Source organism: Xiphias gladius, chromosome 14 (assembly GCF_016859285.1).
Source record: "Xiphias gladius isolate SHS-SW01 ecotype Sanya breed wild chromosome 14, ASM1685928v1, whole genome shotgun sequence".
NCBI classification, from domain to species: Eukaryota; Metazoa; Chordata; class Actinopteri; order Istiophoriformes; family Xiphiidae; genus Xiphias; species Xiphias gladius.
The window spans coordinates 7,480,876-7,507,560 of NC_053413.1; the positions used below are offsets into that span (position 1 = coordinate 7,480,876).

General features: G+C 43.1%; 2 protein-coding genes across 6 annotated transcripts; both read left to right on the forward strand.

Moving 5' to 3' along the window:
- The first annotated feature begins 207 nt into the window (after positions 1–207).
- cbln12 (cerebellin 12) lies at positions 208–3,244 on the forward strand. Its single transcript, XM_040144100.1, has 4 exons — positions 208–325; positions 1,451–1,740; positions 2,323–2,442; positions 2,531–3,244. The coding sequence occupies exons 1-4, from the start codon at positions 295–297 to the stop codon at positions 2,726–2,728; spliced, it is 639 nt and encodes a 212-aa protein (XP_040000034.1). The 5' UTR covers positions 208–294; the 3' UTR covers positions 2,729–3,244.
- A 1,862-nt stretch (positions 3,245–5,106) lies between these two features.
- chd8 (chromodomain helicase DNA binding protein 8) lies at positions 5,107–25,048 on the forward strand. Of its 5 annotated transcripts, none has more exons than XM_040143280.1 (40): positions 5,107–5,216; positions 6,350–7,173; positions 7,252–7,488; positions 7,659–7,985; positions 9,298–9,411; positions 9,562–10,067; positions 10,226–10,337; positions 11,195–11,401; positions 11,572–11,640; positions 11,733–11,788; positions 11,896–12,013; positions 12,116–12,199; positions 12,405–12,542; positions 13,465–13,586; positions 13,849–14,092; positions 14,175–14,351; positions 14,757–14,900; positions 15,056–15,154; positions 15,332–15,491; positions 16,414–16,624; positions 16,777–16,972; positions 17,192–17,362; positions 18,360–18,650; positions 18,843–19,063; positions 19,190–19,392; positions 19,635–19,791; positions 19,890–19,979; positions 20,088–20,191; positions 20,320–20,443; positions 20,720–20,792; positions 20,929–21,200; positions 21,377–21,609; positions 21,920–22,585; positions 22,675–22,781; positions 22,907–23,128; positions 23,380–23,475; positions 23,571–23,684; positions 23,846–23,947; positions 24,050–24,154; positions 24,525–25,048. In XM_040143280.1, exons 2-40 carry the CDS (start codon positions 6,451–6,453, stop codon positions 24,894–24,896), a joined length of 7,767 nt encoding a protein of 2,588 aa, XP_039999214.1. In that variant the 5' UTR covers positions 5,107–5,216; positions 6,350–6,450; the 3' UTR covers positions 24,897–25,048. The 5 variants fall into 5 exon arrangements, with proteins under 5 accessions (XP_039999214.1, XP_039999215.1, XP_039999210.1 ...); XM_040143281.1 differs by having other exon boundaries at positions 7,255–7,488; XM_040143276.1 differs by having other exon boundaries at positions 6,350–7,488.
- The last annotated feature ends 1,637 nt before the right edge of the window (positions 25,049–26,685 follow it).

The following is a 26,685-nucleotide window of genomic DNA, read 5'->3' on the forward strand; positions in this document are numbered from 1 at the left end:
AAGTGTCTCAGATATCCAATTATCCGCTCATTTTCTTTATTTCACTGTAAAGGTGAGTAGGCGGATGAAACATAGAGGGAGAGAAAGAAGCAAATGGAAAGGGGGGTGGCTGAGGGAGAGAGAGAGTGAGAGAGAGAAAGACATAGAGGAAGAGAGTCAGAGGGATTCGAGCATACTCTGGCTTGGTTACGCTCAGACCGACTGCTGTACTGTGAAACAGTGTGATAGAGGAGCAAGACAACAAGGATTTTGGACCATAGTACGATAATTCAGCCACAACTGTTTTCACCTGATATGGTATACAAGATTGTTCAGATGGAGACAGGTGATCATCTATATTTTTTATTCACTTACAATACTAGAATTGTACTGCACAGAGCAAATAGTAGTCAGGTTATGTTAGAGCACTTGTTTTAAGGTTAATAATAGATAAGTTTGCGCTAATGTGAATCCTTCTCCAGCCCAAAAAAACAGCTGTATTAGTGAGTGTGATTGAGAATGAGATGTTTTTGCATGTGCTGTTGCTAATTTTGGTCAAAGATAAATGAATGGTATTCAAAAATGTACATTTGGAAGTTAATTGCATCAGCTGAGGGCGAAAGCGACGCTATTCTCTGAGTTAAGAGAACAGAGAGGTTGTTGAATTTGAAGAGAAAATAAAATACATTGCAAAAAGTGACATTTTCTTATGTATAACTAGTTTATGTGTAAGTGTGAAACAAAAGCACAAGTGAGAGAAGAAGAGTGTGTGTGTTGTGTGATATGGTATATGTAAAAGACAGATGGTCACTCAGTGGAGTTGTTCCCCCACTCCTTCTCTCTTTCTCACTCCCTTCTGGGTCCTACATCCTTCCCTTGTCACCTCTCCAGGATCTTACCTCATCTGTTTTTTTTCCTCACCTCTCCTCAGCATCTTTTACATCCTCCTCACCTGCCATTTAAAGTCTGAGCTCGGACCTTCACTCACTTTGCTGTACGTTTCTCTTCAAACCTTTTCCTCCCCTCCCCAGCTGCTTCTCTTCTGCCTTCTTGTCTTATTTTTTGCTGAGGAAATCAACTTGAAAATTGTCATTCTGGGCCCTGCTGACACAGCACGTAGGACACTGGAGAGATTTGAGATTTGTGGGGGCAAACAAGAAAAACAGAAAGAAAAACAGAAAGGCTATGATTGACAGCTATGGCCAGTAAACTATTCTGAGTTTCATTTGAATATAATTTCATTCTGGGACACATCTGCTGGTTTAATTGCTACCTTAGTGAATGCTAATGGTACCAGTGGAAACTGTATAGGTTAAAGTTAGAACAGGTTTCCTCTCTCTTTCTCTTTTAATCCAACCAACTCTGAAGTCTGGTTTCTTTCACCATAGCATGTTTATTTACACTTCAAATTGTCCAAAGTGACCCTTCTTTATAGCAGAATTAATCAGAGATATTCAACTAAACAGCCCAGGATCAGTCATGCACCCCAGGTCAATCCACTTTGACCTCCCGCTACTGCTGGGTGTGCTCCTGTTGTGGGGACCTATGGGGTCCAGGGGCCAAAATGACACAGAGCCCATCATTCTTGAGGGCAAATGCTTGGTCGTATGTGACTCCACTCCTTCATCGGAGCCGGCCAGTAATGCCCTGGGCATGTCGGTCCGCTCCGGCTCCGGCCGGGTGGCCTTCTCCGCCAGCCGCCAGACCAACCATGAGCCCACGGACATGAGCAACCGCACCATGATCATCTATTTCGATAATGTGAGTATGTGAATGCTGATGTGTGTCTTTAAGTTATTGTACGCCCTTGTGCATTTAAAAAAAATAAAAATAAAAAATAGTGTGAAATGCTCATTAAGGTTGGAAGTAGTTTCATTTCCCTAAATATTCAACCTTGTGGGATCTTTTCATAATGTTGTAATAATAAAAAAATGTAGATCATTTTTCCCCTGCACAGCTTCTGTAAGCTGTATTCCAAATATTTTGTAGACAGAAGTCTTCTGCCAATAAGATGCACATACAATTTGAGTTCTGACAGTGAGGAAAAATGCTAATCAGGTAAACACTGAGATTTGGACTCACAGTGCATCCGTCTGGCCAAAAAACTGTTGAATTATGCTGCATGGTCTGCATTTTCATGGACATTTTGGGCTTTTTCTGGAAATGGATATGTAAAAATTTGAATAAAGTCTGAGATCTAACAGCATGGGGAAAAATAATGTCCCAAGAGACCCTGGAATGAAAACTGGCCCACTGTTTTTCAATGGTCAACTAAAGGGCTTTTTTTCTCCGTCAAACCTCTACTGTTTCATATCTAATGTCACATATTATATGTTGGATCAGATTTTGGTGAACGTCGGCACTCATTTTGACCAAGAGAGCAGTGTCTTCCTGGCACCGAGGAGAGGAGTGTACAGCTTCAACTTCCATGTTGTAAAGGCCTATAATAGACAAACTATCCAGGTACAGTACTTCAGCTATGACACTTTATCAGTTATAATTCCAGTGGATCAACATGCACTCTCTCATCCCTTTATCTTGTCTGCTTTAGGTCAGCCTGATGGTGAACGGCTGGCCAATGATTTCAGCTTTTGCCGGGGATCAGGACGTCACCAGAGAAGCTGCCACCAACGCCGGCCTAGTGATTATGGAGAAGGGGGATAAGGCCTACCTCAGACTGGAGAGAGGCAACCTGATGGGGGGCTGGAAGTACTCCACCTTCTCTGGGTTTCTGGTCTTCCCCTTGTGAGGAAGGTGGATGGAGAGCAGGTTGAAGTGTTGTATGGGCGAGAACTGGATGGAGAGGGAGTTAGAATGAGTTGAAGGAAGGAGTGACAGAGGGGAGAGAGACATGAGGGGAAAAGAAGCAGGAGAGAAGAAAGCTTTCAATCTGCAATTCATTATAAAGCGCATGAAAGAATGTGTTTTATGCAAAATAAAGAGCTGATTGTGCAAATTAAGATAATTTTCACCTGAGGAAAAAAAAACAACAATGGAAAAGTGGAAAAAAAGAGGTTTGTTTGTGATATTAATTTGCTCTGTTTCTGTGTATAAATATTTGATGGATTTATGTAAGAGATATTTTAATTGTGACAAAATTATAAATTATCGATATGCAATGTGGGCTTCTGTGCAAAGACTGGTGAGATCATCTGCCTTTTTTTATTCAAAATGCGTGAAACACTGCTGTGCTCCACATGGCACCCTGTCTAGCTTACAAACTTGCCTAACTTACCCTTAATTCTGCTGTGTCGTATGACTGATGCTCCTCTATATGCCTGTTAGTCTCCTGCAACAAAGGTTTCTTTACACAGAAATTTCTATTGAGGAGAAACATTCAAATAAAATCACATAAGATCTACTGAGTATATTACCTTTAATATAGTGTTTGCCGTTGCTAGACCAGCATTGAAAAATAATTGAGTTGATACTGTATTATGCTAGGGGGGCGAGAGTGAAATCCTGTATTCCTCCTCCCTCTCATGGTACTCTACCCAGTGCCACGGCAGCTGTTTGTAAATATAGCTCTCACCAGCAGAGTTGGCGTTGGCGTGGACCAAGCAGACCACCATGGGGCAGAGTGTAAGTGTGGTGAATAGCAGATACTCCTCTCAGGGCTGCAGACAGATGGAAGCTTTGGCGGGCAGGCCGGCTCGTCTCTGCGGGGCTGCCATGGATAAAGTGTGGTGTGCTGTCACATGCAGTCACTTACGCTTCCCTGGTTCATGACCACCACCTCTCTCTCTCTCTGTTCTCTCTGTCTCTCTCTCTCACTCACTTTCATAGGCACTCCCACATTATTAGCATCATGCTTTTATCATTTTAAGATGAACCAGTAAGAATTTCTAAAAATTGAGAACCATTACATTAATTCATGGTGTCCCATTCCGCACTGACTGAAGAAGCTTTAATGGTAACAGCTCGGAGACTTTGTGGACGTACTGTTTGCTTTTCCGACCATAATGACCTTAATTCCTATACGGAAAATGAGGGCCTACCTAATTGATTCATTCTTTTACTGTATATTGTCTTTTAATAGACACATCTTTGTGACACTTAAGCTGAAATATGATATGAAAATTAAGACTATATTACCAACTGAGCAAAGCAGGCAACATGCTGCAGGGCCTCAGATCCCAGGTTCCCTGTGTGGCAACTGTCTTGTGGTAATATCATTCATTAAAAATTTGTTTGGCACCACTAAAATACCGTATCATCTGACGTGATAAGGGCATTCACGTGAGCTTTATTACCTGATCTTGAGGCCCTGTATCAAAATCTAGTTGTGAGACTTTCATTATTCCAGTTTATTTCACATGGTACAGATTCCTAAATTGAATTGTGTTTAGTCAGATCACCACACATCAAGCCTGGGGGATTAAACAATGTACAAAGAGTGGAAGTAACAGAGGGTTAATATGGGGCCCGCTATTGACAAGGTGACCCCTAGCAGGTTAATCCGGCCATGTTTAAAATGAAAACTGTAAATATAACAAATGAACAGCCACAACGGCTAATAATCATGTTTCAGTCTGCGAGCACTAGAGTGCGCCAAACGCCCCAATAAAGATAATGAGAGCAGTCAAGTCATTTCATTGTTACCTGGAGGAAAGGGGTTATCAGTATTTTAAAATGTAATAATTAAGAACACAAATCTTTCCATTTGCCCCGCGGGATATGGGTGTATATTTCTAGAAAGTAATAAAACAATATTACAAAATATGTCCATTCATTTATTGATGTTGACTGATTCCTGATCTGCGGTCAGTGTAATAAAACGCTGAAAAAACTGATGGTGTGTCATTCACAAACAGGCCTGTTAGGTTGTGCACTCCGTTAACCCTTTGAGATGATTGAAACATCGTGTATTTTTTCCCAGTCAGCTCTAATAGGCCTGCGCTTTCTAATATGAGTATCTATGGCAGTAAAACGGCAATGCCGATGATCAGTCAGTCAAATCATCCCAGCTAGGCCGCATTTATTGTTTTCTCAACCGAACTATGGCTCTCATCCCGCCCAGTCGCGGCTGTACATATGACAGATAGCTGTATCAGCCAATGAGATTGGCGTATGCTGCCGGTTTAGGAGAAAACAGACCAATCGTCGTTTAATAGCAAACTAGGGGCACGCTTTCTACGCTTTCTCTGGCAAGAATGTTAGTTCCTGCTCTTCCCTGGCCGTTTCCTGTAATCGTACAGTGTTGTGAGACGGAGAAAGCCATGTGTGTCGATGCAAAGGTAAATTTAGCACCCCGAAATTATTACTGTGAGAGTTAGGGCAGTGGATATGATGGTTATTTTCAGGTATTTTTGCCGAAAATTAGACGCAGACCAACCGAAACAGTATTGCGGCCTAACCCGTGTCTGAACGTTGACGGGCAATGGTTATTGTGGCACGTTGCTTTGGTTTGGTCGGGTTTGTTGATGAGATTGAAGGAGTCCGGTAGACTGAATGGTGGGTAGTAAATGACAGAGAAGCGAACTAACGGCTCCAAACCTACAATACACCGTGTTTATGAGCCTGAATATGATGTTGGTGCCACACACGCTTTTGTAATAGGCACATCTTGGTCGCGGGACCAGCTAATGCTAACCGACGGTTTTGTGAGGAAAGACTGCAATACGACCGGAGAGGAAAGCATCCTACCTCTCCATCAGTACCCTCCTCGTCAGACTTCACTACCAACTGTTTCCATTCACTGAATGTTCCCTGAGTAGTTTAGCTTTGTGCGTTACTATTGAAACTACCTACTTTTATTGATGTTTTTTTTCTAATCCTTTAATACCAAATTGAAAGCATTTTTTGGTTGTGGCCATGTGTTAGGTGTTACATCCAAAAGCTATTTTTCATAATCCAGTGGCAGTTATTAGTTTACTAGGCATTACATGTTATTTAAACTTTTCTTTAAGAACATAATAGCTGTAAAATAAATTAGTGGTGTGATGCTCTTAGCTCACAGTAGAGTAAACTTGATAATATCAGTCACAGCTCTTAAGGAGACAAATGTGTGTCTATATTGTCAATGATTTAGTAAAATATATATGTTCTTCCTGTACATTCGAACCAACTGTAAATAAATGATGAATTGATGTTGATTTTCATCAAAGAAGGAAAGAAAGACCAGAGGTGACAGGTTGGCCTTTTGCCGTATAGGGCAGAATTTGACAAAGGCTCTGTTTGCTCCTTGCTATTTTTTACACTTTCACAACCCCTTACTTACCACTGAATTAGTTCCACTAAACTCCAGTTATTGTATGTATGTCTGACACAGGCTGGGCATTTATAGTAAGCATTAAAGCATATGTTTAAATAAATGTCAAAGTCATGAAATCTGCTTCCTTGACATCAGTGTCTCTCCTCTTCTTTCCAGCTGTTTACTTAAAAGTTGAGAACGATTGGTCGACGACTATTTAGCTTCCATCTCGGAGTCTTTTAAACATTGTGCCCGTCTCCCTGTGTGGAGTGGGCAAGATGGCAGATCCTATCATGGACCTCTTTGAGGACACACCCCTGTTTAACCTGGATGCCCTCCCGGATGACTCCTTCTCTCAGGGCTCCACAGATCCTGTGGAGGAGGCCCTCAAGCTGGCGTTGGGCCAGGTAGACCCACCGGCTGAGCCGGAGCCCACTCCTGAGCTCCCGGTCAACGCAGGCCTCAGTGTTCCTGTAGCAGCCCCCACCATCCCAGACCCTGCCCCTGTTCAAGTCTCCACACAGCAGCCAGTGCCAGTGGCAACTGCTCAGACTGTTTCCATAGCTGCAGCACCCACTGTGGCCCCTGCGACTGCTCCTGCCGCCGTTGATAATGTACCTCAGATCCAGGCCCAGACCACCATACCAATTGTTAGCAATGCCAGCGGGTCCTCCGGTAGCACGGTCCTGCTGAGCTCACCTCTGACTGTTTCCAGCTCCCCGGCCACCACCACTGCCACAACAACGCAGCTCACACAGATAACCCACCAGCTCACTCCCCAGCAGTTAGCTGCCATCACACAGCAGGCTGGTGGTAAAATTGTCATTCTCAAAGGACCCCAGGGTCAAGCCCAGGTGCTGCAGACTGTATCAGGAGCCACAGGCCAGACCAGTGGAAAGGTTATTCGTGTGTTGTCTGGCACTCCTCTCAAACCTGGCATGTCCATACTGCAGGGGGGAACAGTCTTGAATCAGGCAAGCACAGGACAAGCTCAAGTCAAGGTGGGTGCAGGGGTGCAGAGGCTGCTGCAGTCTCCCAACGGGCCAGTGAAACAGGTGCTGCTTACTTCCATGCCCCAGCAGGTACAGCAGACGCAAGGCCAGCAGGTTCAGGTGCAAATCCCAGCCCAAGCACAGATGACTCAAGGCCAGACTCACGTCCAAGTCCAGCCACAGTCCCAGACTGCCCAGATCCAGGTACAGCCCCAGGGCCAAGCTGCTCAGATCCAAGTCCAGTCCCAAGGCCAGACAGCTCAGATCCAGGTCCAGGCTCAGGGCCAGGTGCAGCTCCAGCCAGCCATGCAGGCCCAAACGCAGGTAAGCACCACCTCATCTGCCACCGCTGATCATAAGGTGTCATCACCCAGCACTGCAGCAGGTGATGCTGGGTGGATTTATAGTTTGCTATCAGGGGCTTTGCTGAGTTTTTCAATCAGTATATTTTCCAGACTTTCCTAATGAGTTTCATTCTCTGTATCTTATTCTAGGGTGGCGAAGCAAAGCGGATCACCTTGGTTCTCCAGCAGCCCTCCCAGGTTGGCTCTGCCGCACCAGCGGGTCAAGCTGTCACAGCCCAGCAGCAGGTCACACAGGTTCAGCAGGTTCAAACAGCCCAAGGGGGCCAACAGCAGCAGCCCCAGGCCCCGGCTAGACTAGTGTTGGGTCAGCTCCCTGGAGGCAAACTGGTTCTCCAGGGAAGCCAGCTAGCTGCCCTGACCCAGGCACGAGCTGCTGGTCAGGCTGGAGGGCAGCCCAAAGTCCTCACAATTCAGCTGCAGGTGCAGCAGCAGCCCAACCAACAAGGAGGAGTTAAGGTGAGAAATAATCGAATGTAATAATTGTCTAGTTTGGAAGCACCTGTTTGTTTAGTCAATGAGCTCTGATGTTCACTTCTGTGATAAAGTCATGTGTTCTTTTAAGAAATCATGTAAACTGCCAGTTATTCTCTACTGATACATGCAAAAGGGGATTTGGGTGGTCTTGAATGTTACTGATACTAATAGAAGCAATAGTTTTTTCCATTACAGTCAATATTGGCATCTTTCTACTTGAAGTCAAGTTTTCAGCCATTCCCCAGTAGTCACTTATTGAAAATGCTGTATCCTGAAATCTGACTCCCTGTGACATGTTGCTGCCCAGCAAAATGCCGGCAGGTACCATCACAAATGTGGCTCTGTGTTACTAATATTTTAGTTTGCTAACATTTGTGTTGGAGTAGAGCACTTTGTTTTGCTTGTTTCAGATTTGCAAACTCAATATAGCATTCATTGTGTAGCAGGGACAGATCAGTCCAAATATTGAACATTCCCAAATTGTGTCTGCTAACTAGTATCCATTAGCAGTTAATGGTAAAGCTTGCGTATTTTATCAGCTATATAAGGAGATTCATTGTTTTAAATGACACTTTATATCAACACACTGTAGCTCGTGAATATGCAGTGGAGAGGGCATACTTTAGAAAAATTTGGAGATAAAAAAAAGCATTAGGGATTTTTTTTGAGATTTCTGCATGTCATCATTACATACGGTTTAAGTTTCCAGTTGAAAATTAGCAATGTGGCCCTGTATATCTAGTAGTATACATACATTCATTGTATTCGTAATATTCGACATAACTGTAAATTGTAATAAATTTGCAAAATTATCACTCCATTTAAGGTATTGATATACATTGCGGGTATCCTTCTGTTTAGTTCGTAGTTGTATTACACTGCTATGGCTGTATTTTCAGCCACCTTGAAGCAACATGGCTGCATTTTGGGAAATGTTTGTTTGCAATCTTATCCAGAGTTATAGAAGTAAAGATCAATTTCTATTTAATCTCTATGGATTCAGAAAAGAGATCGGTTCGGTTCAAAAAAGCTCTGGCCAAGGCGCCTTCCATCAGCTTCAAAGCTGTCAATCCTTAATACATCCTGGACCAATGTCTGCACTAGAGCACAAATATGAAATTAATATTGTTTTTAATGTGACTGGTGATAAGACGCCAAACAAGTAGATTTAACAAAATGCCTGAGTCTTCCTTAAAATCCAGCCAAATTCCTAGATCTTATAACTGCTTTACTGTGTTACATCTAATCTGACATTGGCTGTGACTTGACCCATCTCTTTTTTTTATTCTCACAGTACCAGCTGGTTTCAGGAGCAGGGAATACTGGCAGCCCACAGGTGTTGCAGATCTCGCAGGGCCAAGGAGGACAAAGAGTTGCAGTGCCGCTCAAAATGCTTCTGCAGCCACAGGTAGACCTCCAGATGTGCATAGGCATTTTCTTATTTTATATATACGTAAGAGGGAGGCTTTGGTTTCTTACAAAAATCTGGCAGAAACTGAAAAACTACTGTTTTTTTTTTTGTTTGTTTTTTTTTTTTTAAACATTCTATTTCACTCAGACAAGCTCAGCAACCTCAGCTGGCAGCACAGTCTCTGTGGTGAAGGTCATTAACACGTCTACGGCAGGCCCCTCCACTACCACCACCACCACTCCGTCCCAGGCCATCCGCATCACCAAGGCCCCTGGCGAGCCTGCCTCTGTCCGCCGAGTAGAAATCCTGTGTAAGCAAGAGAAGGCAAACCGTATTGTGGCTGAAGCTATAGCCCGGGCCAAAGCGCGTGGTGAAAAGAACCTGCCCAGAGTTCTGAACCAGGATGAGCTTCCATCAACCCAGACCTCTCCTGAGATGGCGGGCACTATAACTGTGGTGTCTGCTGCTAAGAAAAAGACCAGTGGAGGAGGGAGCAAGAAGAAAAGTCCTGTCACTGGAGGAACAATGCCTAAAACTGCAGGTGGAGCTGATAAAAAGAGCAAAGTGAAGACACCAGGTGGAACAGCTGGACTGGCTGGAGGCACAGTAATACCTGGAGCTGGGAACAAAAGCAAAAGCAAGACTAAGACAAAGTAAGTGATGTGTATGTGATGAGGAGGTGACAGAGGGAGTCAATTAAACCAAAGTTATTTCTGTATGTTTGGAAATGTAACCTTGTACACAACAATGTTTATTACTGTAATTTTGCCACTACTTTATCGTGTCTTTGTATTTCTCCACCTTCCTGCAGCACTATTACTCTAGTGGGAGCCAAAAAAAGAAAAAGAAATGTGTCCTCAGATCACTCTGATGGGGAGTTGAGCCCTGCCTCACCTGCTGCACTGGAAGATGACATGATCATGGTACACACAAATACGTGGTCAAACTTCAGTTTTCTCAAAAAGATTTCACAATAGTCAACACAACAATTCGTAGGGCATAAAGGCAGCTTTGTGCTTCTGCTTGATTTTCTTTGAAGTGTTTTCTTTATCAAAACATGACATAAGAAGAATGGAGTGAGAATGCTTAATTTCCCAGTCTTGGATAAGCACTGCTGCGGGGGTTGTTGTGGAGCCTCATTGTGAAAGGGGTGTCGCACACCCATTAAATTCAAGGAACATCCTAAAAGTTTGAATCTTGTTTGATATTGGGGTTGAACAAGCAAAAATGCTATGCTTGCTGGTGTTAAAGCAGAAATTAATGGTTCAGTTAAAGTGAGTAAAGTGGCACCTGGCCTCGGCTGCACAAAGTACTTCAGTGGTCGTAATACAGCAGCAAGTCAGTAGCAGAGCAGCAGCAGCTTCAGTCTTCCATCAGCGAAAAGTATCTGTTTCGTCAGACATGCATGCGATCGATGACTGAAAAACATGACTGAAACCCCCAATGTGTAGACACACTGATTTGAAAAATTTAATGATACTGTCACAAATGATGAAACTGATTTTAAGTGATACTTGGTTTAGTTGCCGCAGATCATCTACACAATTTGCAACGCACACACCTGTTTTTTGTCTGAATTGAAGTGGAAAAAAATACTGTACACACTTTAAGTGGACCATTTGATCATATCTGTCCCTCTCATTTGACATAAGTTGTTGTGTATGGCCATGTGGGTGTCTAGTTGTTGCTTGAACATTAAAAAAAATTATATCATCTTATCCAGTGTATTGCTGACCCTCCAAAAAACACAATTAACTTACGCCTCTTTTTTTCTGGCCAGAAGAGGCGCTCCAATCGTGTGGTGAAGAGGAAGAAGTACACAGAGGACCTGGATATCAAGATAACAGATGATGAGGATGAGCAGGAAGATGTAGATGTTACTACCACTGCAGCAGCTGTGGCCTCCATCAGTGGCGGGACAGCAGCACAGCTTAAACAGGAAATGGAGCTGGATGGTGATGGACTGCCCAGCATGCAGTTCTTTGTGGTAAGTGTGGAACTACTGTAACAAAGTTATTTCTTTTCAGGAGAGATTTTAAAAGTACTTGAAATGAGGGGGATACTATCTGGAACAGTTGTGTTAGTTGATTTTTGAGATACATGTTTTTGCAGTGTTGGATTTGCATCTTATTAGTGTATTACTTTTTATTTTTACAGGAAAACCCAAGTGAGGAAGATGCTGCGATTGTAGACAAAGTTCTGTCTATGAGATTAACTAAAAAAGAAGTATGTTTAATATATTTTGAATTTTGTTCCATAACACCTCTTAAAATCTTGCATTTATTTTGTAAATCATAAAACCTGTTCTTCTCTTCAAGGTGTCCCCAGGCCAGTACACCAATGTTGAGGAATTCTTTGTGAAATACAAGAACTAGTAAGTTTTACAATATCAGTGAATAACTTTGGGATCGGCACGTGATTTTTTTTTCTTTTTTTTCTCTTATGTAGAAAATGAGTAAAACCTGACTCTCTTGTACTCAGTTCATACTTACACTGTGAGTGGGCCAGTTTGGAGCAGCTGGAGAAGGATAAGAGGATCCATCAAAAGATCAAGAGGTTCAAGACCAAACATGCACAAATGAGGCACATCTTCCAGGAGGTGAGAGGGACATGTTCTGAAGCCTCTTATTCTGTAGTTCAACTGCTTGAACTATAAATTTGTACATTTTTATACCGTCTCTAACCCTGTGGTTCTCTTCAGGATGAGGAGCCTTTTAACCCAGACTATGTGGAGGTGGACAGGATCCTGGATGTTTCCCATAGTGTTGACAAAGACAACGGCGAGGTGAGAGAACACGCCTCTTCAAGAAATAATTTTTACAGCTGGACAAAAGAGATCAGCTGTTCCTCTCTTGGCTGAACTCTGATTTTTTATTTTTATTTATTTATTTATTTATTTTTTTTTTCTTTCAGAAATATGACAGTTTCTTCTTTTATGAAGTAGCTTTTGTACGGTAGTTAAACACTTGCTTTCAATCTTTTCCCTCTAGCCTGTTATATACTACTTGGTGAAGTGGTGCTCTCTGCCTTACGAAGACGCCACATGGGAGCTGAAGGAGGACGTGGACGAGGGCAAGGTTGAAGAGTTCAACAAAATCCAAAACCGGCAACCTCGCCTGAAGAGAACGGTGAGTAGTCAAGTGGAAAATAGCCAGGAGCCGTTTTTAACTGAGGTTTATTTCTAACCACGTATTTTTATGCACATTTTGAATTTCACACTCACAAAAACAAAACTAAAATTTACATAAACAATGATGTTGCAGTGCCTGCTTCTGTTTCAGCTGAAGCCATGGCATTGGTATCTTTCTCTGTGTCAATGTTAAATCTCTACATTCTGCCAGGAAGACCAAAAAGTAAAGGTTCCGGGGACAAACGCAGTGAAGTAGTTCACTTCCCCTTTTCAAATCTAGCTGGGGACCCTGTGGCATATCATCAACCTTCTCTGTTCAGTGTGTCCCGTCACTTTTTTTTTATGCCCCAATAAGAGAAAAAATGCCAAAAAAGTAAACTTAAAAAAGAATCCACCACAAGACACAGATAAACAGAGACATTCTAAGAAGTAAAATAGAAACACTGCTGTTCACACACACAGACTCAAACACTGGAGACGCAAAAGGGCGCCATTCATTTTGAATTCTGTTCTATTCCATTCTATTTTATTTATATAGCACCAAATCATTATTATCTCTAGGCACTTTACAGAGTAAGGTCAAGGTCTTACAGTATAATGGAGAGAAACCACACAGTTCCCACGATTAGCACCATGAATAAGACGTAGAAATGAAAAATACTGGTAGTGCCTGGCATGAGTCAAGAGGCATCTAGTGGCGCAACACGGAGAAGTTGAGAAAGGTTTCAACTTTATGCAATGTTCAACTGACTAGACCAACCTTTTGCTTCTTTCCATCTTCCAACTTTGAACTTGAAATGTGGATTAAAAATTAACTTGGTATCTTATCTCAGGAACCTGTGTAGCATAACAAGCAGAGGTGTTTCTTTTGTTGTAATGCCTTCTATTCTTTTCATCCATGTTTCCTTCTGTCTCGTCAGCCACGGCCTCCAGCCAGTTCATGGAAGAAGCTGGAGGAGACCAGAGAGTACAAGAACAGCAACACACTCAGAGAGTACCAGCTGGAAGGGGTCAACTGGCTACTCTTCAATTGGTACAACAGGTATTCATCACACACAGTCAGCTGTTAGGAGTGCACTTTGAAGCCACAGTCAAACTGCATTCGTTTTACTGGGTACGGTGCTTCAATTAAAATAGTAGCAGTAGAAACTGGAGGATTGTAGAAGAACATAACATGAAGGGACAGCATAAAGTTGTTATTGTTTCATTTATATTTTGGAAAAACTTAGTCCATTTGAAAAGAAGGCTATTAATTGCTTCTCCCAAGGCTTCAGTATTCACATTCCCTGTTTGTTGTCTCTCAGGCAGAACTGTATCCTGGCAGATGAGATGGGTCTGGGGAAGACTATCCAGTCCATCGCGCTGCTGTCAGAGGTGTATGCTGCTGGAATCCAAGGCCCTTTCCTAGTTATTGCCCCACTCTCCACCATCACCAACTGGGAAAGAGAGTTCTCCACATGGACCCACATGAACGCCATCGTCTACCACGGCAGCCTGGCCAGCCGACAGATGATCCAGCAGTATGAGATGTACTGCAAAGACGACAAGGTGGTGATATTGATGACAGTTATTTCCGTTTAACTTAACTGATGTTAAACATGTCTAATGAAAATTGCTATTCTGTCTACAGGAGCATTTGATCCCGGGCGCATATAAATTTGATGCCCTCATCACAACCTTTGAGATGATTTTGTCTGACTGCCCCGAGCTGAGGGAGATCTCCTGGCGTTGTGTCATCATTGATGAGGCTCATCGCCTCAAGAATCGCAACTGCAAACTGTTGGACAGCTTGAAGATGCTGGATCTGGTGAGTGGACCACAGTTAATGCTGTAATAGCTATAACCAGTGGTCAAATGTGTAGAGAATAACCGGATCTCTGCTGCTCCACCAGCCTTATGGTTACATGCATTTCAGTTAGACATGCAACTTGAATGAGATTAAAAATGTGTCTTTTACATACATTGATATTAGCATTCACTTGAAAAGGTTTTTTAAAGATTTTTAAGACTTAGTTTTAATTTTTCCTCATCTTTTACATTCCTCTTCCTTTCCCTTCTAATTTCCTGATCCTTCTTCCTGTTTCTTCTGTATTATCCCCTTCTTTTATACATCTTTTGCTTCATTACCTCTGCTTGTTGTCCATTCTGTCCTCCACTGTCCCTCTTTCCTTCATCTCTACCTTTTTTGCCCGTGTTCTTCGGTTTCTCGCAGGAACACAAAGTGTTGTTGACCGGCACTCCTCTCCAGAACACTGTTGAAGAACTCTTCAGTCTGCTTCATTTCCTGGAGCCTGCTCAGTTTCCCTCTGAGACAGAATTTCTCAGAGACTTTGGAGACCTGAAAACAGAGGAACAGGTGTGAAATAAACACTCATGTGGGCATTGACACACTCAAATTCGCACACAAACACACACCTACCCATTCATTGTGTCTTTGTCCTGGCTGTTCTTTCATATCTAACTGGTAATGTTCAGTTGTCATTGAGTGAGTGCTTTGTTTTGGTCCCTTAGGTTCAAAAGCTGCAGGCCATCTTGAAACCCATGATGTTAAGAAGGCTCAAGGAGGATGTTGAGAAGAACTTGGCACCCAAACAGGAGACCATCATTGAGGTTAGTTTAAATAGTGCCCGTTCTCTATGAAGAGATGCATCAACACAAGCCTGAAATGACTCCTACGTACATACCAGACTTTTTCTCACATTGAACAAACAAAACAAAACAAATCACAATAACGTAATAAGTTGTAATATTGCAGGTGAATTAATAAATCTGACTGTTTTCTCTCAGGTTGAGTTGACGGACGTCCAGAAGAAGTACTACCGAGCCATCTTGGAGCGGAACTTCAGTTTCCTCAGTTTAGGGGCAAACAGTAACAGCAATGTCCCCAACCTGCTCAACACTATGATGGAGCTGCGCAAGTGCTGCAACCACCCCTACCTCATCAATGGTATTGCATCATAAAATCAACTCTTCTGCAGGCAGTGTTGTTAATTTTAAATTTATCCTCTTTGCTGATTGTGGCTATGATTAACAACAGCGGGTCGAGGTTGTTTAGCACATTGTATTAGGCCTCTTGCTGTCCTTATGTTTGCTTGTTAAATTCAGGCCTGTAAATATACAGCCCTAAATCTTTTCCAATAATAACTGATCTGAATTGTGCCATACTGCCCATAAAATCATTTGACGGCCAGTTCCATGTATTATTATTAATCCACTTGGCTGACACAAACAGTACTGCAGATGTTGCCATTTTTCTTTGTAGTTTGTATTTATTTGGTGCCATTTTGCAGAGTGAACTTACGTTAAATCAGATGTGGAATGTTTCCCTAAAGCTGGCTACACAAGATAAGTGCAGGTTTGGACAGTGCTGAGAGATCAGCTGCATAAGTCACTGCATAACTCAGTTGCTGTGCCATCTACACTCTATATTTTTTTTAAATCAGAATTTTAAAGGGCTTCCACTATAAATAAAGCCACAAGGTCAGATGTTCCCTGATTGGATGCACTTTGAAAGGCCACTGACCATATAAAATATGACTGACTGTCACTAACTCTGTAGGAAAACAATGACTGAAGTTGTTACAAAGTGATATTTCCTGTGATCATATGCAGGAAGCTTAATTCCGAATTTCTACAGTCATGGATCAGTTGGAGCTATTTCAAATGTCATGCACATTTGTTCAGTTGTCGTGGAACAGTGGAGCATTAAAGTGAACTGTTAATATAACTCTATTTTCCCCAAGCTAATGATGAGTAAATATGCAACACAATACTTTATTGCTGCACAGCAGATGAGTGCATTTCCGCTTGTGACAAGCTAACAGAAGTAGATAACAAAATAAAAATATATTTGTCCCTCTCTCTTCCAGGCGCGGAGGAGAAGATCGTAGCAGAGTTGCGGGAGGTTTATGACCCCCTGGCCCCTGACTTCCATTTGCAGGCCCTCATTCGGTCAGCTGGTAAGCTGGTGCTACTGGACAAGCTGCTGCCTCGCCTCAAGGCTGGTGGCCACAAAGTGCTCATCTTCTCCCAGATGGTGCGCTGCTTAGACATTTTGGAGGACTACCTCATTAACAAGAGGTATGAGGGTCAAGGTGTATATTAATATATTAACATTTTATATAACACTGTAATATGATAATTATTGGTCAGAGGCAAGTGCATCAGATTCTATCATCAGGTTATGGACTTATGTGATTTTGATTTAAATTTTTTTTTTTTTTTTTAAATAGATACCTTTATGAACGAATTGATGGCAGAGTGCGTGGGAACTTACGACAGGCTGCCATCGATCGCTTTAGCAAGCCCGACTCAGACCGCTTTGTCTTCCTGCTGTGTACCCGTGCTGGCGGCCTGGGTATTAACCTCACTGCTGCCGACACCTGTGTTATATTTGACTCTGACTGGAACCCTCAAAATGACCTGCAGGTACAAGAGTGTGCTGTACTGTCTGGTATAAAGTTCAGTTCAGTTAGACTACAAGAAAACAAACTCACTTTACATTTACAGACATGCAAAGCTTTTGATTAATATAAGGTTTCTTTGTTTAGAGATTCATTAACATGCATATTTTTACATTTTCCAGTTAGTTTTGTCAACAGCTCCATATGATGCTCTTCTGGCCCTTCCTTTTTTCTCCTGTTCCAGGCCCAAGCAAGGTGTCATCGTATTGGCCAGTCTAAGGCGGTTAAGGTGTACCGTCTGATAACTAGGAACTCCTATGAGAGGGAGATGCTGGATAAAGCAAGTCTGAAACTTGGGCTGGACCGTGCCGTCTTGCAGAGCATGAGTGGCAACAAAGACAGCAACGTCAACGGGGTAAGAAACTACTAGTCATTAACTCATACCAGGTTATTTTTAGGTCTGTCAGTTGTATTCCATTTTCTACATTTCCAAAAAATAGGGTCTGTCCCAATACCCACACTTGCAGTGTTGAGCACTTAAGTGCACATTCACGAGCCTACAAGTCGTAGACGAGCCCCATGTGAGAAAAATGCCAATGTACAGTACAGTTAACTTGCACTTGATGCGCACTTCTAATACCGCTTCAAAGCGGCATTCAGAGCCAAAAGTAGCCCGCAATTCACCACGGTCTACTGCTGCACACCAATCCGGTTGTTGGCAGCAGCACACTTATGAGCTGCTTTTTAGGATGATAGCAATTAACAGAGATGAAGAAGTTGCAATTTATGAATGTTGAATTCATTGTGAATATTATTATTCATGTCCAAACACACAATTACGGCAGAACCTCCTCAGATGGTTACCATGTTATATTAACAATGTCTTCTCTGATGGGACTGAAAACAGTAATATGGCATTATCTGACACTGTCAGGATAAATACCATATTCTTTTATCAGTGATTATGAGAAATATGACCCCAGATGGGAACACGTCAAAAATAATATATTATGTCTTTCTTATTTACATTACCTATGTGCTACTAGATTTAATTTCTTTATTAATTGTATTCCTTAGCTCCTTTTTTTTTCTTAACTGTCATCCGATTGTGACTGTAATACTGAATGGTTGATCCTACTTACTTTGTTTCTTTCAATGAATCATCTGAGCGTGATAGTATTTGTGTGAGTGACGGGATCAACCAAGTGTTTCCTAGAGAGCTCTGTTAAACCTCCACATACTTGCAGTCTTAATGGGGATTTGGGTACTGTGGCAATTACCGGAAGTACCTCGCACAAGCAGGCAGTTGACTCCTTGTTAATACCACAAGTGCTGGTACTGGGACGGACCTATAGTTTTCTCTTCCAATCTGCAACACTGCTGTAAATGGGCTTCTATGTCACTTTCAACAGATTCAGCAGTTCTCTAAGAAGGAGATAGAGGATCTCCTGAGGAAGGGAGCGTATGCTGCCATCATGGATGAGAATGATGAAGGCAGTCGCTTTTGCGAGGAGGACATTGACCAGATCCTTCAGCGGAGAGCCACCACTATCACCATTGAGAGTGAGGGCAAGGGCTCCACCTTCTCTAAGGCCAGTTTTGTGGCCTCTGAGAACCGCAATGACATTGCCCTCGATGACCCTGAATTCTGGCAGAAGTGGGCCAAGAAAGCTGACATAGATATGGACTCAATCAACCGGAAGGTAAACCTGATGCTGGTTTTTGTGAAGATCATCTTACCTACAGTGCTGAATTCCATGGCATGTAAAATACTGTAGACTTCTTACAACTCTATGATCTAGTTGTCTTCATGGAAATAGGTTTATATATTAAAATGTTTACATATTGATTGAAGTAATATTTAATTGAATAAAAGTTACTCTTACCTCCCACAGAACACCCTCGTGATCGACACTCCCAGAGTGCGCAAGCAGACCCGTCAGTATTCCAGTTTACGAGGCGAAGGTGGAGATCTGTCTGAACTGGACAGTGATGAAGAGTATCCACCTGCCAATTCCAGACAGTCTCGTGCCTCCCGACGCTCCGACCGCCACAGTGGAGGGGGATACGGCCGCACGGACTGTTTCCGGGTAGAGAAACACCTGCTTGTCTATGGGTATGTAGACTTAACCTAGAGCTTTTGTGTGCCATATGTAATTTTTAAGTATTTTATCAATTTATACTCTGTACTCTGTACTCTGTCCCTTGATTTCACCCTATTTCTTTTTTTTTTCTACTGCAGTTGGGGTCGTTGGAGGGATATCTTGTCTCACGCTAGATGTAAGCGGCGTTTGAGTGAGCGTGATGTTGAGACAATCTGCCGTGTCATCCTGGTCTTCTGTCTGCTCCACTACCGCGGAGATGAGAACATCAAGAGTTTCATCTGGGAGCTCATCACACCGCCGGAGAACGGGCGTGAACCCACAACACTACTCAACCACTCTGGTAAGAGGCTGCGCATACATGGGGCATAACATTTTTAAAACTGAAACCTTGGAAGTGTCTGTGTGGAGAAAAAAAAAATGTTCCTACTTCATTTGTGACCCTTAAATAAAAACACAAGCCTGTGTATACTGAGGACTTCCTAATTTTGTGTTGTCTGTTGCATGATTTGAAAGGTGTGTTTATATACTTACATATGCCTCTGTAATAAATCTTTAAAATATCATTGTCTTTTCTCCACCTAGGCCTGTCTATCCCTGTTCCAAGAGGCAGGAAGGGTAAGAGGGTAAAGGCCCAGAGCACATTTGATGTTCAGAAAGTGGAGTGGATCCGCAAGTACAACCCTGACACTTTACTGCTGGATGACAGCTATCGCAAACACCTCAAGCACCAGTGCAATAAGTCAGTGAAGCCCAATCAGCTGTGTTTTGCTATGTGTGTAAATGTGTATGTATTCTCATCCATGTTCAAACATTAAAACATCTCCTCTCCCACATCAGGGTGTTGCTGAGGGTGCGTATGCTCTACTACCTGAAACAGGAGGTGATTGGCGAACATGCTGACTCTGTGCTGAAAGGGGCTGACATCAAGTATGTAACACAGCCCATTGTATATCGAGCTGAGTTCACACAGACACAAGTTCACTTTCTAAAAGGAGCACTTGAACACAGTAAATTAAAAAAAAAAATGTTTTTCAGGGATGTTGATATCTGGATGCCTGAGATGGAACAGCAGGAGGTACCAGCAGGATGGTGGGACGCTGAGGCAGACCGCTCACTGCTTGCTGGCGTATTCAAACATGGTATGTTCTCTCTCCGTAGAGGATCATAACATTTTTGAGTTATGGCTTAAATACAGGTTCACTTGTCTCCAGTTATCTTGCTTTAAATCTGGAACATGTCAGTGCCATGACTGTGTCCTTTTTACTAGGTTATGAAATGTACACGACCATGCGTGCTGATGCCTGCCTCTGCTTCCTGGAGAGAGCTGGTCGGCCTGATGACAAGGCCATTGATGCTGAGCAGCACACCGGTGATACTGAGCTGGGAGACGAGTGAGTGAAACTACATCGTCAATTAGAGCTTTATTTGGCTTCTTTTGTATTCATTTACTAAATTTACTTATCGCAAATGCTATCGGTTTACAACAGGTTCATAATTTTCACATTGTTAGACATTTTCGCATTTATGTGCAAAACTGCATAGTTTATCTTGTATGTCGTTTTATTTGGAAGTCTTGAATTGAACTTTACGAAATATGCAGATATATTGGACAGGATGACCCTTTACTTGACTTTGCTTTATGGTGCTTTATGGTTTGTGTTGTGCAGTGCTGAGTATGATAAATACTCAGAGGACCCGGAGTTCAAACCTGCATCAAGGCACAAAGATCTTTTCGAGGAGGTACGAATCTGAGTCATCACATTCAAGTGGTTCTGTCTGCACTATTCTCTTTGCATAGACTCAGTTGAATGTTATGGAATTAAGCAATAGTTAAAGAAAATGAAATAATGGTTCTCTATTTCACATTGTCCTCCAGCCTGACTCTATGAACGTAGACGATGAGATTTCTGTTGAAGACAAGGTGGGGCCAGTGGTCACAGAAAGCTCATTGAGCCAGAGCGGTGCGTGTGACTGGCCCTCGAGCTCGTCACTTACAGCGCGGTTGCGGCGGCTTATCACAGCTTACCAACGCAGCTACAGACAGGAGCAGCTGAAGATTGAAGCCGAGGCAAAAGGTGACCGCAGGCGCAGGAGATGCGAACAGGCCAGCAAGTTGAAGGAGATTGCACGGCAGGAGCGTCAGCAGAGGTACGCTGGTATTGTTCTACAAATGCTCTGTGCTTCTTCAGCATATACTAAGTTTAAGTTCACCGCATGCAGATGGGATCTGGGATTTTTGCTTCAGTGAGGGTTGTCTGAATTTTCTTAGTCTCAAAGATTGTTCAGCCCCACCTCACCACAGTTGCCCTCTGTCCTGCTACTAGGTGGACACGTAGGGAGGAGTGTGACTTCTACCGTGTGGTATCAACTTTTGGTGTGGAAAAGATGAAAAAGGAACCAGGTCTTCCTGAAAGCGGAGAAGCTGATTTTGACTGGACCCGCTTCCGTACCTTTGCTCGTCTGGATAAAAAAACTGATGAGAGCCTTAGTCGATACTTCCGCTCTTTCGTTGCCATGTGCCGGAGGGTTTGCCACCTCCGCCCAGGCCGTGGTGAAGGTAACTAATACTTAATACATTGTCAAGATATGGTCGGCTCAATTATATAAATATTTATATTTCCAATAGTTACATTGTTGGGTGCTTAATTTTTGAGGAGGCTCACACTATCCACAAACCAACACCATGTACTTAGAGGGCTACAAAATCTAACTGTTCATTTGACTTACTGTAAGCTACATGTTTTAACTGCACTTTTAACATTATACTTACATAAATGCCATTAGACAAATGTCAGTTTAATGAGGCAGTGCATGTTGAGTTTACAAGCACTTAATTGTTTCTAATCTGTAACTCTCATCTTACTTAGATCCATCAGAGCTCTCCCAGACTGTGGCCCCCATCACTGAGGAGCGTGCTTCCCGTACCCTTTACCGTATTAGCCTCCTGCGTCGCCTCCGTGAGCGAGTCCTGCCCCACCACGCCCTGGAGGAGCGTCTGCCTCTGGCCCCGCCCAGCTCGGAGCTGCCGGCTTGGTGGAATATACCAGCGCACGATCGTCAGCTGATGCTGGGTGCTGCTCTGCATGGTGTCAGCCGCACTGAGCTCTCCATCTTCTCAGACCCACAGTTCACCTTCAGTCAGGCTAGGGAAGAGTTCATCCAGAACCAGCAGGCCCCACCCCCTCCCCCTCCCCCTCCACCCCAAGCACTGCCTATCCTGCCCCTCATCCAGCCCAAGATTGAGGAGGGCCTGCCTACAGTAAAGGAGGAGGGAGCTGATGAGGACGCCCGGTTGCTTGGCGCTGAAATCACTGCTGACCTGCAGAGCACGCCTTTGAGTCACCATGATGGAAAAGTTCAAGGGCAGGGCTGGAGCTTCAAGAGGAGCAGGCAGAGGGGAGGTAGAACAGAAGGAGGAAGGAAGGGAGAAGGAGGGTCTGATTCTGATTCTGATTCTGATTCGGGGTCATCGTCATCGGAGCGATCAGGTAGCAGTGATGAAAGCGGAGAGAGTGAGGAAGAGGTGGAACGAAGTAAGTTGATAGATGAAGAAAAAAGTGTTGAACTCTGCAAAAATAGAAAATAAAACAATTGAATTATTTTCTCTTTTCTTTCTTCTTAGCAGACATGAAGGTGTGCGACGTGGATGAAGATAATAGTTTGCTCTCCATGACTCCATCTCAGGATGGCATTCCACCCCCTGATCCTCTCAGAGTTGACTGGCCCAAGGTAATTTATTTAGTTCACAATATGTATGTCTAAACTTGATACAAATTTCAAAGCATTTCTCTTGAAGTAATAAACCACGTTTATTTTTCTTGTCGTGACTTACTGTTGCTCCTTTTTTGTCTCAGGACCGTGTGTTGATCAACCGTCTGGATAGCTTGTGTACGCTGGTGCTGACTGGTCAGTGGCCCTCGGGGCGGCGATACGTGCCCGAGGCCCAGCTCAACCTGAGCTCAGAGCTGGCGGGAGACGAGATGGCCTACACAAGGGTGATCCGTAAACCCAGCAGCATTCCCGGTGGCCCTGGGGCAGAAGGAGAAGATGGAGAGTTCACTGTCAAACTCCTTAAGGTGAGAATACAGTGCAGGATGAAATAGTATATAAATTGAGACATAGGCAGGCAATTGAAAATATGCAAAAAACATACTCTTTTGTTGGCCATCAAGACCAGTTTACCTGTGCGAATCTGAGAGGCTTTAGTGCAAGGTCTTTGAAAAAAATATGTGTTACATGTTTAGAATCAAAATAGGCATCATAAGGTGCAGCCGTGGTGTTGAGTTTGTGACTGAATTAGAGGCCTGTTTGTCTCTCACCCTGCTAGGAGGAGGGGCTGAAGCTGACGTTCTCTAAGCAGGCCCTGATGCCCAATGGGTCAGGGGGAGAGAGCAGCAGCCGCAAGAGGCGCAAGGACCAAGAGGTACATGTGTTCCTCTATAACACGGGCAGAGTTACAATAAAAAAAAGAACTACTTTGGAACTTGTTTTATCACTTTTTCCGTCTCTCTGTCTTAGTTATCAGACCCAGATGGACTCCATGATCCCCTGGAGCGTACTCCTCGAAGGAGGGACCCTCCCACCTGGCTGAAGGAGAACCCAGATTATGAGGTGGAGGGAGACATGCTGGAGGTAAATTCCTGACATCATCAGTGATGGAATGGGACCAAACTCTTTGCGTCTCAATTCATACTGCCTGGTTCATAATCAAACCTTTGTCCCAGGCTGGGAGGGAAACAAAATGTCAGTTATTATGTTTCTGCCACATCACATCATTTGTCTCGTTTCCTCAGCTTCTTGTGAACAGGAGCAAGAGGAAGAGGAGGAGGAGGGCAGATAAAGCCCTGACAGGCAGTGAGAAGGTCAAACTCATTAACATGAGGACTGGAAAGAAGGTGAGACATGATTGGTACAATACATACAACTCTCTAGACTGGATATGTTGGCTTCATTTCTCTTGCTAACAGACAAAACATCCCAATGTTTGTTCTGTGAAGGTTGGAGCTGCTTTCTGTCCGATGCTGCAAGATCTGAGGGAATATCTGGAGGAGAATCCTGATAATGCTGTAGCACCCGAGTGGTCTGAAACTGTTCGGAATTCTGTACGTAATCAAGATATTAATACTATCACTACTTAAAAAAGCAACTTTTCTCCCTGATGCTGTATTTAGTAAAGGAAGCTGTAAGACATACAATGCTTCCATACAGACCAACTGTAGTAGCAGACACTATTTACGAAAAGTGTTCAGGTCTGATTTTTCCCTTTTTAAAGTGAAACTTAGTTGAAATGAGCTGAGTTGTGGTTTATTGGAAGAGAGTTTTCCAAACTAAATGCATTTAGGTAAAGAAAAACATTCTCCTTGACCTGTAAATTTGGTTCTTTGGAAGGGATGTGAAAACACACCCTGCTGTCCTCAGTGTTTTTTATAGTAAGCTTTCTAATGTTCCTAATAAAAATGATCCCTCTTGCAGGGCTTCCTGCCCGAGACCCTCTTCCACCGACTGCTGACCGAGCACTCAGAGATCCCTAAGAAAAGCCGACGCCACCATCATCATCATCACCACCACCACCACCATCACCACACTCCAGAGCCTGCTCCTGAAGACCCCAACGTGGATGGAGTTGAAGAGGAGACTCTGGTCTCAGATGGAGCCTACATGATGGATGAAGAGGACCTGGACACCTCCCATCACTTCCTCACAAGTCCGGACTTTGACGTTAAAATGGAGGGTGGCGACAGCCTTTCCCAAGGTGACTATGACAGCTCTGATCAAGAAGCGCTATTGGACGATGTCATCATAGCACAGAAGGACTCCGACTCCTCATCAAGCTCAGAGGATTGACTGAGCCCAACTCCTCAAACATGTCTGACTTAGTCCCCTTCTCAACAATGAATCATGTTATTCCTGATCATTTATTTTTACCATATTATATGTCAAATTATGGATGAATGTGTTTTTTTGGGGGGGTGTGGTTTTTTTTTTTTTTTTTTTGTTGCTACTTTTATTCATTTATTTTATATAGGATTTTTTTTTCCATGAAAGGAGCAGGTTTGCACCCATCTGTTTTCTTTTTCATCACTGAGAATTGTGTTCCTTCCTTTCTCTTGACCCTCCTAAGTAACCTCTGACAACATGGCATAAAGCTGAGCTTTCTTACGTCACAGCTCGTAATTCTCCTCCTCAAAACCTATGAATTCCCATCACATTCCCAGCCGTGACCAAAAGGGGACCCCTGCTGTACAGATACCCTTTTCTTATCTAAGAACCTCAATGCTGGTCCTCTAGCGCTACATGAAACTGGACGTGTACTGAGCAGAGCCTGGATCCAGATCCCACAATCCCCCCTATCTCATCTGGTCATATCTTCTGTGTCCAGGCGAGTCTGTGAACTAAAAGGGGGTCCGCTGTGTGGATGTACTGTTATTGTTTTCACTCTGTGGGAGGGGTGGGGGTTGAGGGGGGTGGGGGGTGGGGGGGAAATGGCATATTAGTTACTGAAGCAGTGCTAGGAGGATGGGTGTAATGTACAATGTAGAGCTGGTCAGTTGTGTACAATGGTGCAAATATGACAGCAATGAGTTACTATTCTTGTTTTATGATCTGACTGTATCTGTGATATGAATAACAGCAATCTAAAGTGAAAGCAAGTTTTTGTGTTGTTATTGTGACTTTCAGCAAACAGAAGCAATGAGGAGGTTTACTGTTTGTACACAAGATCAGTTGTGTCCATTTCTGAACAGTGTTAAGTAATTGTGTCCTAATTACAGCAGATGGATGCCTGCTGGAGAGCATCCTGCCACTGTCCACTGTATTTCATCACTTGACTTGATGATATCAGCTATTTTGATCTTTCTTAATCATTGTAGCTGAGATATGTTATTGGATTATTAGGCTATAATCAAAACTAAATATGTATCTGTTGCTATACTTGCTTTCTGACAGTACGTGTATATCAAAGTAAAGTATGAACATTATATAGAGATATAGAGATAGATAGATATATCTATCTAGATATATAGGTATATATATAGAGATATATAGAGATATAGATCTGTAGAGATAGAGATCTAGAGATCTATATATATATATATAGAGAGAGAGAGACTTGAGCTTGATATATTTATATCATTAGGAAGAGGTTTTCACTCCATCCAAAGGAGGGGCCGTGATTGTAATTTGTATAACGAAGCGCTATTTGGGTGCCACATCCTGAGAGAAGGTCCTGCTGCCTGAAAGGCTAAACTCGGGGCAGCAAAGTCTTTCCAAGTAACATATATGATAGAATAAATTAAAGTGAAATCGTGCAAGTGACTAACCCTTGAGAATGGAGGTAAGGAAGACTGAGTTGGCTTTTCAGTTTTTGTCGTTATAGTGCCAACCAGTTAGGCGGTCACACTGATATCGTCCATCCACGTTCATGGGTCCGCTCACCGGATTTACTTCGCTGTAGGTCGTTGACACACTGTCCGCAACCAAGCGAGTTCCCATTAAGTCACCGGTTTCTTTAATGAAAACCTCCGTTGAAGTTTCAGTGACACCTACAGTCCCATGTTATTTATCTTTCCTTAACATATTTAAAGATGGCAGGTGTAAGTATCGTCCAATCAGAGACCGATGAGCATGTGCTATT

Bases quoted from the DNA above. Each gene is read 5' to 3' on its own strand.
- cbln12 (XM_040144100.1), top strand. From the start codon at position 295: ATGGTATACAAGATTGTTCAGATGGAGACAG. The intron at 326-1,450 runs GTGATCATCTAT...TAAACAGCCCAG, and splicing joins GATTGTTCAGATGGAGACAG to GATCAGTCATGCACCCCAGG. The intron at 1,741-2,322 runs GTGAGTATGTGA...ATGTTGGATCAG, and splicing joins TGATCATCTATTTCGATAAT to ATTTTGGTGAACGTCGGCAC.
- chd8 (XM_040143276.1), top strand. From the start codon at position 6,451: ATGGCAGATCCTATCATGGACCTCTTTGAGGACACACCCCTGTTTAAC. The intron at 10,068-10,225 runs GTAAGTGATGTG...ACCTTCCTGCAG, and splicing joins AAAAGCAAGACTAAGACAAA to CACTATTACTCTAGTGGGAG. The intron at 19,393-19,634 runs GTAAGAGGCTGC...TTCTCCACCTAG, and splicing joins AACACTACTCAACCACTCTG to GCCTGTCTATCCCTGTTCCA.